We start from the raw sequence: 14,396 nt of genomic DNA, 5'->3' as shown, positions 1-14,396 counted from the left end.
CTAAGGGATTTTTGGGACCTTAAGAGTAAAGGAAATCACATGTGATTTGGGGGGATCGGGGACCATCTTATAAAAGTCACGTTCCATTTAACTGGGAAGAACGACGTGGACACAGGATTTTCAGGCATCCGTAAGCACAGATCAATACGACAGCTTGCACCCACGGGTGACTGTACCAGCGTTCCCTCTCTGTCAGGGACTGTGGGCTGGACCTGAGAGGCCACTGCACTGACCTTGATGAGCACATGCTCAAGGAGCACTGTTCTCGTGGCCAAGTGTACCTTGCCCACTTTGATCAGTGTTTGCACATGCTTGGTGAGTGTTTTATCTGATCTGTAAAAAAATCTCTGTCATAAAAGTTACACAAATTAAACGCTCTCACCCATACATACAAATAATGTCTGACACAACCCAAATCCCACCCAAATATTTTCTATACATTGTGATTAAAAAGGAAACTGCTACTGAACTTTGGAAACATTGTCACTGTGAATGATTGTGCTGGGACAACCTGAAGCCATGCAGCCTGTGTGTCTGTGTGGGGTGTCCGTCAGGGGCAGGGCTCCAGGCAGCACTGCATCTGCTGAGACAGCAGCTACGGGACCAGGGGACAACTGGTCCTGAGCCTGCCTCCCACCTCAGAGCCTTCTCCAAGGCTGACAGAGTGGGCCGTGAGCAATGAGCAGGAAGTGCTTTGCAGGAGAGTTTTATTTGTAGTTGTTAAGGATAAACATTCAGATAATGAAGACAAAAAGTGACATTCTGGTGCCGGCCGTGTGCCCTGGCACCTTGCCCCCTGGAGGCCCAGCCTCCCATACCCCACTGAGGGCCATGTGCTGTAGTTGGACACCCATGTGCACACTCCACAGGGCACAATTATTGCCAGGAGAGAGAAACAGGTAGAAAGGACCATGATACCTGAAAATGTGATGTTGAAGCCCTCGTAGGAAATAGAGAAGTCGGATATGAAGCGAAGCTCGGCCGTGAAGTTCCCAAACAGGCCGGCCTTGATGGTGTGGGGCAGCACCGACCCCGTGAGCCGGGCCACTGGCTCCAAGAAACTCCCGTCCTCTGTGATGAGCAAGTAGTCGTGGGAACTCTCCAGGTGGAAGGTGTGAAAGGTCAACTGGACCCCTGGGGGGAGGACAGGGGAGAGGCAGAGCCCAGACAGGACAGAGAGACAGGCGGCAGAGTTAACTGTGGCTGAAAACCATTTAAGGATAGGACATCAAGTCAAAATATTGAAATATCTTAACATGAAAATCTAGCTTTGAAATTTGAGATAACATGGATCAAATCAGGTAGTTTAGAAATGAAAGAAAGGACAGGGAGACCCCAAGCAAATGTTCAAATATGTAAGCGCAGCCAGAGACCAATGTAGGTATAGATATAGATGTGGATGAATAGATGTACAGAGAGATGTGGGTGGAGACCTGGATGTAGGTCTTCATAATGTCAAAGTGGCTGAAATTCTAAACAACTTTTTTAAAAATGGCAAACTTATGCAAAAAAGAAAGATTCATAGTACATTCCTACCATGAACCCAATGTTGTTAACCTACATTTTTTCTGCACAAAATGCCCTTTTCCTAGTCTGTACCATACTGACCTTCAGTATGAAAGTAAGGGTGTCTATTTGGCAAGGTGTCTTTGGATTTTATGAGGATTAATGTTTTGTATGGGATGGGATAATTCTAGATAGACTTAAAACACAAGCCAGGTACAAAAATTTCCCTAGGTTAATAATATAAATTAGAACTTAGATAATTGCCTATTTTCTTTTATTTAATCAAATTTATATTCTATTGAATCAGTGCCTCTATTCCTGATGATTATGCCTGATTTCCACTTTATCTTCACCTGCATCTACCAGTTTATCTGATAAAAGGCAAAACAAGGAATTAAGTTTGCTTGTAGCTTCAATAATTAAAGGCCATTTTTCTTCCAAAGTCTTATTAAAAGAAGGAAATGGGAGCCTTCAATATGCATGAGGATGCTGCCTATCTTTCTGTGCACACAGCAGCGCCTCTCTGACCCAGGCTCCTGCCCTGCTGCTTGTCTTGTGGGTCTGAAAACCGTGACAGGCATACCCTTGCCGTGAGAGACTTCGATGGTCCACGTGCAGTTCAAGGAGTTAGGATAAAAATCTGGAAACCCCGGAGAGAGGACCGTCCCACTCTTCCCGTGGATGTAGCCTCCACACAGTGCTGGAAATGGAGACAGGATTGGAGTATCAGTGGTTCACAGCGACTGCTGGATGTTCTAAATGACATTGAATTTACATGAGGCGTGGAACAGGATTTATTGTCATATTCATGAAAAACATACAAAGCCTGAACTTCATTTTCATGGAAATCCCCCCACCCCCGCCCACCGCCCAGTTCCCGGGAAGGTGTCCCAGCAGCTCAGCAAACAGCCTGGACAATGGTGCAGGACAAAGAGACTCTGCCATCAATAGCCAATGGGAAAGCACAGGCCAGGGCCCTGGGGCCGCTGAGTTCTCAGCAGCCCTTCCCTGAGCTGTGTCCTTGCAGAGACATGCCAGATCCAAGGCTACGCCAGGCAGCCATTTTTGAGGGAAGAAAAAGGAAATTAGGCAGAATGATTTCAGCAGAGAAGTAGTAATGGGGTCAGTAGGACATGGAGGTGGGCTTTTTAAAAAGACATTTTACTGTCTATATTTATCCTCACATAGCACAGAGTAGGGTCCACACGCATGGGGTGGAACATGGTAATTCAGCTCTCGTTCCCAGCGTGTGTCAGTCAGATCAGAGTGATCAGCACGGCCGCCATCTCCTCCCACATTAGAATTGCCTTGTGCTGGGAACATTCAGAACTTTCCATCAGCTCATTGAAATATCTAACTGATCACTGACAGCCGAGTTGGGAGACGGTGCCAGGGAACACTGGAAGCTCGTCCTCCGTCCAGCCGCGCCCTGAGTGGCCTCCAGTACCCACGGCCCTACTCCTAACCGCTGTGCAGAGCAGCGTGGGGATTCCTGGGAACACAGAAACACAGATGTCCAGCTGCCATCTGACCCTGCCATCCCAGCACCAGGTGTGCACCCAGAGGAACCAAGTCAGGATGTCACAGAGACACCTGCCCTTCCAGGCCCACAGCAGCTCAATTCACAAGGACCGAGAAAGGGAAAGGACCCAGGTGCTCGGCAGCAGGTGAGTGGATAAAGATGTCCACACACAATGCAGTGTCCACACAAGGTGATGCAATTCACCTACAGGAAAGACGAGTCCTGCCATTCGTGACAGCACAGATGGGCCTGGGGGAACTCCAGGTAAGGGGAAGAAACTGGGCGTGGAAGGACAATTCCTGCATGTCCTCACAAAGTGGGCATGTGAGTGCCAGGCCTGAAGCCCAGATGTGGGAGTCTAAACTCTTGGCCCTGCTGCCCGCCACATCGGTGACCCTTGGCGAGTCATTTGCCCTCAGTGATTTCCATGTCTCAGCCTGAAAATGGAAACAGTGACAGGGCTCATCTCACAGCAGGTGTCTGCAGTTACTGCCGCATGTGAATCAATCCTTGGTGTTTAGTAGACACTAAACGCTCGCGGCACCAGCCTCGACAGTTCCAGGAGTTTGAACTTTGGATCACAACAATCCCACACCTGGACTCAGCCACATGTGCCCTGGGTGTGCACCTTCAAGGGGGAGTGTTTCAGCTTCCCTGAGGCTTTTCTTCTTTCCTGTGGTGTCCCTCGAATCTCAAGACCTGGTGCGCTTTCCCATGATGGAGGCCCCGTGTGGCGTGCACAGGCGGCAAGCGGCAGCCATGGAGAGAGACTCCTGGCAGTGCCCTGCTCTGGCCTCATGCTTCAGCTCAGAGTCTCCTCGTCAAGGCCTCGTGTGTAGCACACAGAGCACAGCCAGGCTGTCCTCTCCCTGCAGCTCCTGCTCTGTGTCCTCGAGTCCCCCTGACAGACACGTGACTGGGCCCCAGTACGCCCAGGGAGCTGGTAAACCCGACTGCTGGGTGAGTCTGTGAGGGAGCCTGTGGACAAGATGACAGACTGGATGGCGAGGAGATCCGCCATCCCCGGGTGGACGGGCATCCTGTCCCACAGAGGGTGATAGAAGGCAAAGGTGGACCAGGACAGCTCTCCTCCTAACTGGGAGACTCTTCTGACCACGGGCAGTGGCGCTCTTGGCTCCTGGGGCCTCAGACTCAGGCCTCAAGACACCCAGGGCTTGCTGATGGCAGGGCGTGGGGCTCCTCAGAGCCACAACTGTGTGAGCCAGGCTTTCAACTTCTGCTGTGTGTGTGTGTGTGTGTGTGTGTGTATGAGAGAGAGAGAGAGACAGACAGACAGACAGACAGACATCCTGGTGCTCTGCCTTCTGGGGAAGCCTGCCTCTTGCGTGTCACTGAGCCAGTCCCTCCACTTCCCTGCTCCCAGACCTTAGGTGTCAGATGGGGCAGTGTCCTGCTGACTCCTGGGTCCTGGGGTGATGCGACTTGGCCCATGGAAACAGCTCAGGCAGGGTCTTGCAGGTGGACACTCGCCCGGCAGCCTCATGCCCTGCAGCTCTGCAGACAAGAACCTCTTTCATCTCCCCTCTGTGGGGCTCTACTGCTGCCTGTGGATGGTTTGCTCTTCCCTCTAACCAGCTAACGTGAGTTATCATTAAATAAACTGATACCTGGGATGAATTTCATGTATTAATGAGTCTCCCAAGTTCTGCTTCATGAAAGCTGCTTCCACAAATGATGTTTCAAAAGGGTTAGGTAATTTGTGGGAGGCAGAGCTTGCCTTGCGATGCTCCCCAGCCTTTTACGGGAGCAGGTCGCCTCTTTCTGAGGGGAAACCAAAGGGGACAGCTACCTAACAATCGGCAGAATAGAAGCCTTACAGAATTAGCTCTGGAATACCTCAGCCATTTCTCAGAAGGATTTCACATCTTAAAATTGCATTGAGTCTATTTGTCACTGTGATGGGGTAGCATTGGATATAAATCTTGAAATTGATTCATCTAATTAGGAAGAAACTGCTGTTATTTGGGCCCTGTCCTCAGGCCCAGAGAATAACGAACAAAATAGACAAAAATAGTCCGTCCTCAGAGAGCACGTGCTCTACTAGGAAGAGAAAGGCTGAAACCCATGATGATATAATGTGTTGGTGCTGGACGATGGCAAACCCCTGTGAGAGAACCTAAGCAGGAGGACAGAGTCGAGGGTGTGAGACCTGGGGGGCTGGGTCATCAGCCTCAGGGGCCAGGGGTCTGCTCTAGGAAAGTGGTCTATGAAGAGGGACTTGAGAGAAGAGAGGGCATGTGGCACCTGAGCGTGAACTCAGGTCTGAACCTAGCAAGGACCGAGCCTCAACGCCACTGGACCCACACAGAAGGACTCCAGGTGACCAGGATGGTGAGGACAAAGGAGAGAGGGTCCTAGGCGGATTTCAGGATGCTGACAGAGGGCAGGCCCCATGATGGCCTTGCAGCTCTCATAACGCATTTGGTGCTACTGACCCAGGAGGCAGGGCCTCTGCAGGGCCGTGCTGGAAAGTTACATGGGCTACCTAGGGTTTAGCGTGATCATAAGGTTGCTGTATAAGAACACACAGGAACGAAGCATCGCACGGCAGGACATTGGAGGCAGCTGGTCAGACAAGGGCAGACCCTGGCTATGTGTTGAAGGTAGAGTCACAGAATTTTGTGTAAGTGACAGGTGGGCATCATGACAAAATAGGAGGACTAGAGGATGACAGTCATCAGCCCAAATGTGAAGTAGCTGACAGGTGAGGAGGGGCACAGGTGAAGAGGCAAGGCCAATACATAGGGGTTTTGGATACACAAACATCAAGGTCTGTTGGACACCATGTAGAAGGTTGACCCGAGATGGATCAACAGAGCTCGAGGCCTGCTAGACTCCATGTAGAAAGTTAAATGGATCCATGGAGATAGAGGCCTGCTAGACTCCATGTGGAAGGTGAGATGGACCCATGAAGATAAAGACCTGCTAGACTCCATGTGGAAGGTGAGATGGACCCATGGAGTTGAGGCCTCCTAGACTCCATGTGGAAGGTGAGGTGGATCCATGGAGTTGAGGCCTCCTAGACTCCATGTGGAAGGTGAGATGGACCCATGGAGATAGAGACCAGCTAGACTCCATGTGGAAGGTAAGATGGACCCATGGAGCTTGAGGCCTGCTAGACTCCATGTGGAAGGTGAGATGGTCCATGAAGATAGAGACCTGCTAGACTCCATGTGGAAGGTGAGATGGACCCATGGAGTTGAGGCCTCCTAGACTCCATGTGGAAGGCTGACCTGAGATGGCTGCAGGAAGCTGCACGCCTGACAGACACCATGTGGAAGGCTGATACTAAGAGGGCTTACCAAGGCACAGGAGGGACAGCAAGATTGCATGGGACCAACATGGTGAATGTGGACATATTCAGGAAGACTAAACCCAGTGTCAGCAGCTCAGTGAAACTGCCAGTGTCCACAGAGGACACTGGACATGTAGCTGGTGTGTCAGGAAGAAACCCAGAAGAGTGGAGCTGAAGCCACACATGGTAACTGTCACTGTCTGACTGGATGGGTATAAATGAGTACATTAGCTTTTCGTTTTTTATGAAGAATTTAAGCATAAAGAATTAAAAGCACTTTATATAAAATTGACAACATATATCAAATGTTGCTAGGAATCTGTACCTGAAAATCTGTATATGCTACATAAGCTGATAAATTAATTCATGCCAAGCTACATTTAAAAGTTATACAATCCATAAATCTTTATTTCACCCTGTGTCCTAATATCATTAAGGAAAATGGAGCATGTCCCGGGAAAGCCCGAGTGAGAACACTTCAGCTCAAGCTGATTCATCAACACAGACAGAACCCAGACGTCACAGCCCCCAAGACAGACCACAGACAGAGCGGCAGGCAAGGCAGCCGCGATGCTTATCTTGACTCACACAGGTGAAGCTACAACACAGTCCAAGTCACACATTACGAAGATCTGAGTAAAAATAGCTCCGTGTATAGTCTTCGATTTTTTTCAAGGAAAGGAAATTTGATGTGTAGAGAATAAATTGATATTCTCATCTAAAATCAAAGAGAGGAGAAGAGGGAATAAAATGAGCTTCTTGGCTTACATTTTAATGCCCAGATGGGTCTGGGTGGTAGGCATGGAAAGACATGCAAGGTCCCCCAGTGGAGCCACCAGTTTAGCCACACACGACTTGAATTCCACAAATCGCCCTTCACTCACTGCAGAGTCTTCTCTGAGTAGTTATGAAAGACAGTGACACTTTACTTCTGCTTTCCTATGGCTGTGATCTCTTGAGTTGTAACCCTCTGTTTGTATTACGACCCACTAAGGCCCCAGATCCAGCCTCTCAGGAATCCTTTGGATATAAGACTAACATTCGCAAAAGTGAGGACAGGAGAAGAGGTGATGGGAAGAGCTGAAGTAATCTTCCTTCCACGTTCAAGTTCAGCTTTGGCCTCTGCTTGAACCTGGGCCTCCACCTGGTCCCCCATTCAAAACCATTTACTGAGGAACGTACAACTCCTTTCCAAACACTCTTCTGTGCTCTTGGACACACGAAATGAGTAAGACAGAAAAGTTCTTATTATCCCAAAATTTATGTTCCAGTGGGGAAGGGAAAATGCACTTTAAAATAAACTAAGTAGACATGAATTATTCTAAGAATAAGAATATTAAGTTGCTTTCAAAACTCAAAGGAAGATGAGGTGGCCGGACTGGATGAATAGCAAAGAGACAGTAGAGGGTGGGCAGCTTCATGTCCATGCTGATGTCCACTCAGGAATGGTGAGTTGAGCAAGTGCTAGAATGTTGGTGGGAAGGTGGAAGGTCATGGGAGTGCAGGTCCATTCAGTGACCTCCCTGTGGTTCAGTCTGCTGTGGTTTCTGTTGCTGCTCATTCCAGGGGCTTGGGTTCCTGATGATCCTCCATGTCAGGCCCACAGAGCTCCCACAGATGCTGCAGTTACTGTCATCCATCATTATTGGCCCCTCCCTCCATCCTGTCACCTCCCAAGGCACTGGCCAAAGTCTTCGATAGATGGAAGTGTGCCTCTTTGCACTGTAGCCACTTTGGGAAAATCCACTCCTTGCTGGAACATCAGCTCCAGTTGGATTTTCCATGAATTATTCCGCCTCAATTCTTATGTGTAAAGCATAAACCAAACTGTAAAGAGCATACTGGGTGTCTGATGGAGAACAGGCATGCAGGCAGGTGAGCTGTAAACACATAGGAGAGTGTGTGCAACAGTACTAGAGTTTTGGAAACCTGCATACAGAAGACCTGGGCGTCAGGATCGCCCATTAGGCTGAAAGGCTGACACAGCATTAGCAGCAGCTGGTGAAGGCTGAGTGCATCCTTGCACAGAGCATGGCAAAGAGTGGCTCAGGTGAGGAAGCATCTCACTACGCCATTTTGCTGGGGCAACTGGAGGGTGAGACCAGGAATAAGTAACTTCTGTGTTCTAGGCTGCCTATGGGGCAGAAGCAGATAATACTCCTGATCCAATGCTGAAATGTTTAAAAAAAAAATCATTGTTTCCAACATTGAATCAAGAATTCATGGGGCTTTTTGTATTTTAATGCAAAGGAATGTGCAACACCGATGCCTGTTGAGAAAAATCCATTTCAAAATTGAAATTACTGATCCCGAAAGGGTCAGACAAAGCCTCTCATGCGTCTACATGAGCTTTAATTTCAATTCATGAACCTAGACAATATTTTTCCTGTTCGGGGGTTTGATCCTGGGATCTTGTCCTTGCCTAGCTAGGCAGCACTCCACCACTGAGCCCTGTCGCAGCCCGAGCCTAGACAATCTGCCAGCAGTCCTAGGTTTAAAGACGGCCTCGTTCATCACCATAGAAGCAGAAGTCTTCGACTTTCCAATCTCGTCAGGTATGACTGAAGGTTCTTCAGTTCCAACAGCTAGGAAGCCCTGTGTTACCACTTGCTCAACTGAACCGTACAAAAGAAAATGTAAGGAAAGGCAGCAGCTCTGGGTGTGCATTTCCAAATTCCATTTTCATCTGTAGTGCAAAATGAGAGAAAGAAAGAGCTACAGCAACTGCACAGTAGCACTCAACAAGCCGCGTGTGCCTGCACTCACTGTGAACATAAACTGCTCACAGGATTGACTGACTTACAGCAAACTTTAGATAAGCAGCTTGATAAACCATCTCAATTCAAATTCAGTTTCACAAGAAAAACAAGGGTTGAGGGTTTGGGTTCTAATTATTTTTAATCTAGAACCATAAAATATGACAAATATTTTGTATACTCTATATGACAAACTCAGAGTTTACAAAATTTAACTATTTTTGTTTTTCATTAAGGCACATATTTATGGAGCACATTGTGATGTTCTGACACATGCACACATTGTGTAATGATCCAATCAAGTTATTTAGTATATCCACCACCTCAAACATTTATCATTTCCCTGGGATAGGAACAGTCTAAATCCACCTGGTGGTTACTTGAAACATGTAATGTAGCACTCCGGCCATCCTCTGGGCTTCAGAACCTGAACTATTCCTGCTGTTCACTTGCAACTTGCGCCCCCTGACCAGGGTTGTCCACCTGCTCTCCACTCCCCAGCCCCCAGTCCACACTCTTCTGCTCAGTACTTCTGGGAGACCCACGTGTCCAGCCTGCACATAAGTGATATGCTGGGGCACTCGTCTTTCTGCTCCTGGCTCACTTCCTCCAGAGGAAGGAACGTCCTCCAGTCATGTTACTACGGCAAATGACAGGTTTTCACTCTTAGGGTTGAGTGGCATTCTGTGGAGTGCCTGTGCCACTCATCTGCTGGTGGACACTCCGTGTGACTCCACACCTGCTGCTGAGGACGTGCAGCAGTAGGAGTGCAGGGGTCTCTTCTGTGCACCGACTTCCTTCCTTTGGCTGTGGGTGCAGGTGGGCTTGCTGGATGCTACGCAGCTCCATCTTTAATCTGTGAGGCACCTGCCTGCTCCTTGCACAGGGCTGTGCTGGCTCACCTGCTCCCCGAGCTCCCCTTGTCCTCACCAGCACTTGCTATGCTGGTCTCTTTGACAACAGATATTCTAGCAGGTCTGAAATGATCTCTCCTCTGGTTTCAATTTGCATCTTGGTTTATAACATTTGACTTCAACATCTTTCTGAGGCAAATGCAATTGATATTACAATTAGATGATAGTAGAATTATAACACAACAGGAAGAGAAAATGGTATCAGCTGTTTTCTCATTAAAATGTCCTTCCAGGTCATGAAGAGCAGAAGTGGTATGTGCACATCATGGTCTCTCCCGTGACTTCTCATTCCCTCTCTACTGGCTTCATGTGCTTTACTTCCAGAGACAGCCTTAGGCCACTCACAGTGTCCACCTGCACTTTGCAGGTGCCAATTATTGTGTTAGTACTTTGGTAAAAGGTCAAGAATTTTAAATGTTCTGCAGTTACACACTCTTCTTCCCTAAACCCTGTTATTTGCAAGCATTATCTCTAAGAAGTTAAGGTGTTTAATGAATGCATATCTTCTTTAGTGTTTGAAAAGAAGACCCTTCAGTCTATAAAATACGGAAAATGGAAATATATGTCTATGGCATGTACATAGAATTCCAATCTATATATCTCATTTTCACACACACATTAATCTTTATAAACAACACTATAATAGGGGTATATTCATGACTAAAGGTAAAATGCCCAAAGCATATTTGCAAATGATCACAAGTAATATATTTTTGGTATGAGGTTGAACCCTGTAGTGACCTGATAATCAAGATTGCTATTTGTTCTTAAGATTTTGAGGAGTAGATCTGTGTAGAGAAAGGGGTAGTCAATAGCACAGCAGCCTGAGGGTCTCCCAAGGGCTGGGGTCCCAGTGCCCCTGCTGGGCAGAGGCTGAGGGTCAGTGGGAGCCAGAACAATCTATGTGGATGTGGATAAGCACCTTGCCTGGACCCGAGTCAGAGAAAAATCATGTGTGACTGTCTGGGATGCGTCAACTGTCTGTAGTGCTCCTGCTGCCACTCAGAATAGGTGCTTTCTAACAGACTGTGGATCAGAACCCTTCCTACGTTAAATGCTCGGAGCCACTGCTGAAGGACAGCTGTCATTCTCCAGTCTTCATTTCTAACCAGCTGTTCTACCTCCAACAGAAAACGTGGTGGGCAAGCAGGTGTGTGTCACATTAAGGCACCCCTCAGCCAGCTGGCTGTGACTCCCCACGGAATGCACACCCACAGAGCACCTAGACAGCCACTGGCTCCCGCTGCCGCCCAGCCCCTGGCCAGCGCAGGCCACCTACCATCGCAGCTGGGCAAGGCATGGTTCCACTGATGGTTCTGCTCACAGACCAGGGGCTCCTCGTCGCTCAGGGTGTACCCTGGGTCACAGCTGAAGGTCACAGTGGACCGGATGCCAAAGTCCCTGCCATGCCGTCGGCCATTCACAGGGATGCCTGGGTCCAGGCAGGAGTCCGTCTCGAGGGTCACACCTGGAGGCACAGAGACACATCACCACGGGAGGTTAGCTGAGAAGGTGTGCGACCTATGGAAACACAGCATGCTCTCAGACACAGTCAGCAGGAGAAAGCGTGCAGCTAAGTGACCCATTACCAAGCTGATTATCAAGAATCCAACAATCCATTAATGTAAAAACAAGGTTTCTCAAATATGTGACTCTGTTTTTCAAATTAGAGAGATTCATATCGGTATGCTATTTACCAGAAGATATCTAAATAGTACAACCTTGAATAATTCATTAACCTCTGAATTTTACTTTTCTTCACTGGAAAATCAATGAACTGCTAAATGAAGGCCAGTTTTCTCCCTCCACCCTTCGCCTTTACTTTCATGATCTATGTCATGAAGTCTTGGCAGTCATACTGTAACTTTCCTATCTGTGCACACACACAGGGGTGGATACTTAGGATGCATCTAAAACTACACTGGAGTTGATTTTCCAAAAATGCATTCCACAAGTCACACAATTTCAAAATCTGCACTGAAGTCAGCCACTTTTGAGATGGCTCCGATTAGCCCATACTAAAATATGTGCAAAGATGAGAGCTTCACCAGGTAAAGTAAGTAGATCCAGTCTCCAAAGAGTGTCTTTATTCCATTTCACATTTCTTGCCTTCTAGAATAGTACATATTTTAAATCATGATGAAAGTTAGGGGGAAAAAAAAAAGAATAGCATTACTATGTTCCCAAATGCCAAAAATAGACTTGCTGCTGCTATATATCACCCTTGGTAATGTTTGGAACACAAACCATGATCTGAAATATTAGTAAAAAAAATATTAAAATAGTTCCAATGTTCAGATGGTTAAGTTCCCCATGGTCTCTGGGACACTATATTTTACACCTACATTTTAACAGAGTTTGAGGGGTGTGGCTTATGAACAGCCTTCCCTCCTAAGCCTAGTACCTGAATGCTAATTCTGGGTGATTGTTTAAGTAATAAGTGATGAGGGTGATAACTCCTGTTGGTATAGTGAACTGTGGCCCAGGGGGCAGTGGGACTCGCAGGAGCTCAGTGCTACTCAGCTGTGGGGAGGAATCCGCCAGCAGGGAGGCCCAGTCGCTGCTGCTGCTCCCAGGCCACGGGGTGTGCAGGGGGCAGTGTGCTGGTCTTGCTAGGTGGGCTCTGAGCACAGCGTGATTTCCAGGGAGGAGCCACTGGAGACTAAGTCCACCCACAGGGCAGTGACATCAACCACACCATGACACAGGGCCCGGTAAGAGCTCTGGACCCAGAGCTTGGGAATCCCAGGCGGGCAGCAGGCTGTGCTCCATCCTGCTCTGGGTTTGGACCCCCAAGTTTTACCCTGGGTCCTTCCTACTGGCTCCTTCTGCTTTATCTCCTTTTCCTGTCATAAACATGATGATGAGTCTCCTAGACTCGGCGTTCTTTGAGTCCTTTTAGCGAGTGATCAAACCCTAGGGTGGTCAGGACACCTCGGACGGGGGATCGTATCTGGACTGACCGAGTGCAGACCTGGCCCTCTGCCGGCTTTGTGCCTGACCCCCGTGGCCAGCACTGCGGTCAGTGCTCTCGTGGTTGAGTTTTCTCCAGGGGTGGATGCGGTGGTGGGTGGAGTGATGAAGGGGAAAAGAAGTAGATTTAAAAAAGAAGAGCAGACGCCAAGACGGTGGAGTAGAGAGCCCTCTCTGGCGTGTCTCTGAGTGAGTGTCGGACGCTCTCCCGCACAAGGGCCCTCCCTGAGGAATCCAAGCTTCATGGGGCCTGGGACAGGATTTTAAACAGCGGTCTGCCGCAAGTCCAGCCCAGGACGACGGGAAACTGGAGTCGCACTTTGCGAGGAAGCCGGCCGACAGCCTGGAGCTGGGCCCCGCGGAGGAGAGGCAGGGTCCCTGGTCCTTCAGGGCTGGAGCGGGTCAGACTGCGACCGCGTCACCCCAGGGCGCGGGACCGCGGACCGAATTCTGGACATGGCGTGGGAACAGAAGAGCTCAGCTCCCTCCACCTCGCTGGTCGGTGGCCATCGTGGAAAGCCGGCCTCATCAGCTTGCGGCGGGTGTGGCAGACAGCGCCCTGTGCATCTGCGCAGGTGTGAGCAGCCCCGCTCCCCCACCCCCAGCTCTGATGACCGCAGACCTTCCTCACCAGCTCCCGGTGGGCGAGGCTAGCAGAGGGAACACCGCAGAACACCCCCCCCCCCACCCACAGCTGTGACGACGGGTGACCACCCAACACAGACATGGCACTCAGTTGGTCAGGAGCCCGCGGCCAGGGCGCCACCTGCCCAGAGTGAACCCAGGGCTGCACACAAGAGAAACGTCAACTGGGGCCTGGTGGCCAGGAGCGGGGTGGGGGATGGAGACCCGGAGCAACCCAAAGAGACGGGATTGGAGAGGCAGCCGCCAGGGGAGGGAGAGCCGCCTCACCCGGATGGGCCGACCCAGCCTGGAATGCACAGCGCCCCCTACTGGAGGAGAAGAAAACAGAATTCCAGGAGGGCGTGTTTTATTTTTCTTTTTCCTTCTTTCCTTTTTCCTTTTTATCTTTTTCTTCTCTGTTTTCCTCTCTCTTTTTTTCATTCCTTTCTCTCTCTTTCCTCCCTTTTTTATCTTCTGCTTTTTTTTTTACTTTTCTTCCTCCTTCTCTTCCTCTCTCAACCTTCCAAGTGTTACTCTTTCTACTTCGTGTAATTTAGTAAATGCAAATAGGTGTTTGCTTCTTATTGTCCTCCCATGTACTGAACTACCCTAAAATACCTCCTGTCTATTCTCCTGCTAATAACCCCCTTCATGAGAGTTCTCCTCCAAGGTAGCTAAGATATATTAACCCCATATCCTCACAGCAGCATAACGTCCTACACCTGACCCTCAGTCCTGTATATGCCACAGAAACTGTATGCCTTTTATGAAGCTAATGAATATAT

The 14,396-nt window shown here is 49.0% G+C and overlaps 1 protein-coding gene across 2 annotated transcripts in view; it reads right to left on the bottom strand.

Moving 5' to 3' along the window:
- The window catches only part of Csmd1 (CUB and Sushi multiple domains 1), a 1,167,250-nt gene that overhangs the window by 301,184 nt on the left and 851,670 nt on the right, over positions 1-14,396 (bottom strand). For both annotated transcript variants that reach the window (XM_058580132.1, XM_058580135.1), the window contains exons 16-18: positions 11,294-11,482; positions 2,090-2,206; positions 919-1,134 (exon numbers count right to left, since the gene is read on the bottom strand). In XM_058580132.1, coding sequence (XP_058436115.1) covers positions 919-1,134; positions 2,090-2,206; positions 11,294-11,482 — 522 coding nt within the window. The remainder of the gene's footprint in view (positions 1-918; positions 1,135-2,089; positions 2,207-11,293; positions 11,483-14,396) is intronic.

Source organism: Marmota monax, unplaced genomic scaffold (genome assembly GCF_021218885.2).
Source record: "Marmota monax isolate L192 unplaced genomic scaffold, Marmota_monax_Labrador192_F-V1.1 WCK01_AAM20220418_F8-fsc00195, whole genome shotgun sequence".
Classification (NCBI taxonomy): Eukaryota; Metazoa; Chordata; class Mammalia; order Rodentia; family Sciuridae; genus Marmota; species Marmota monax.
The sequence above is the reverse complement of the archived record's forward strand: the minus strand, read 5'-3'. Positions and strand labels throughout refer to the sequence as shown.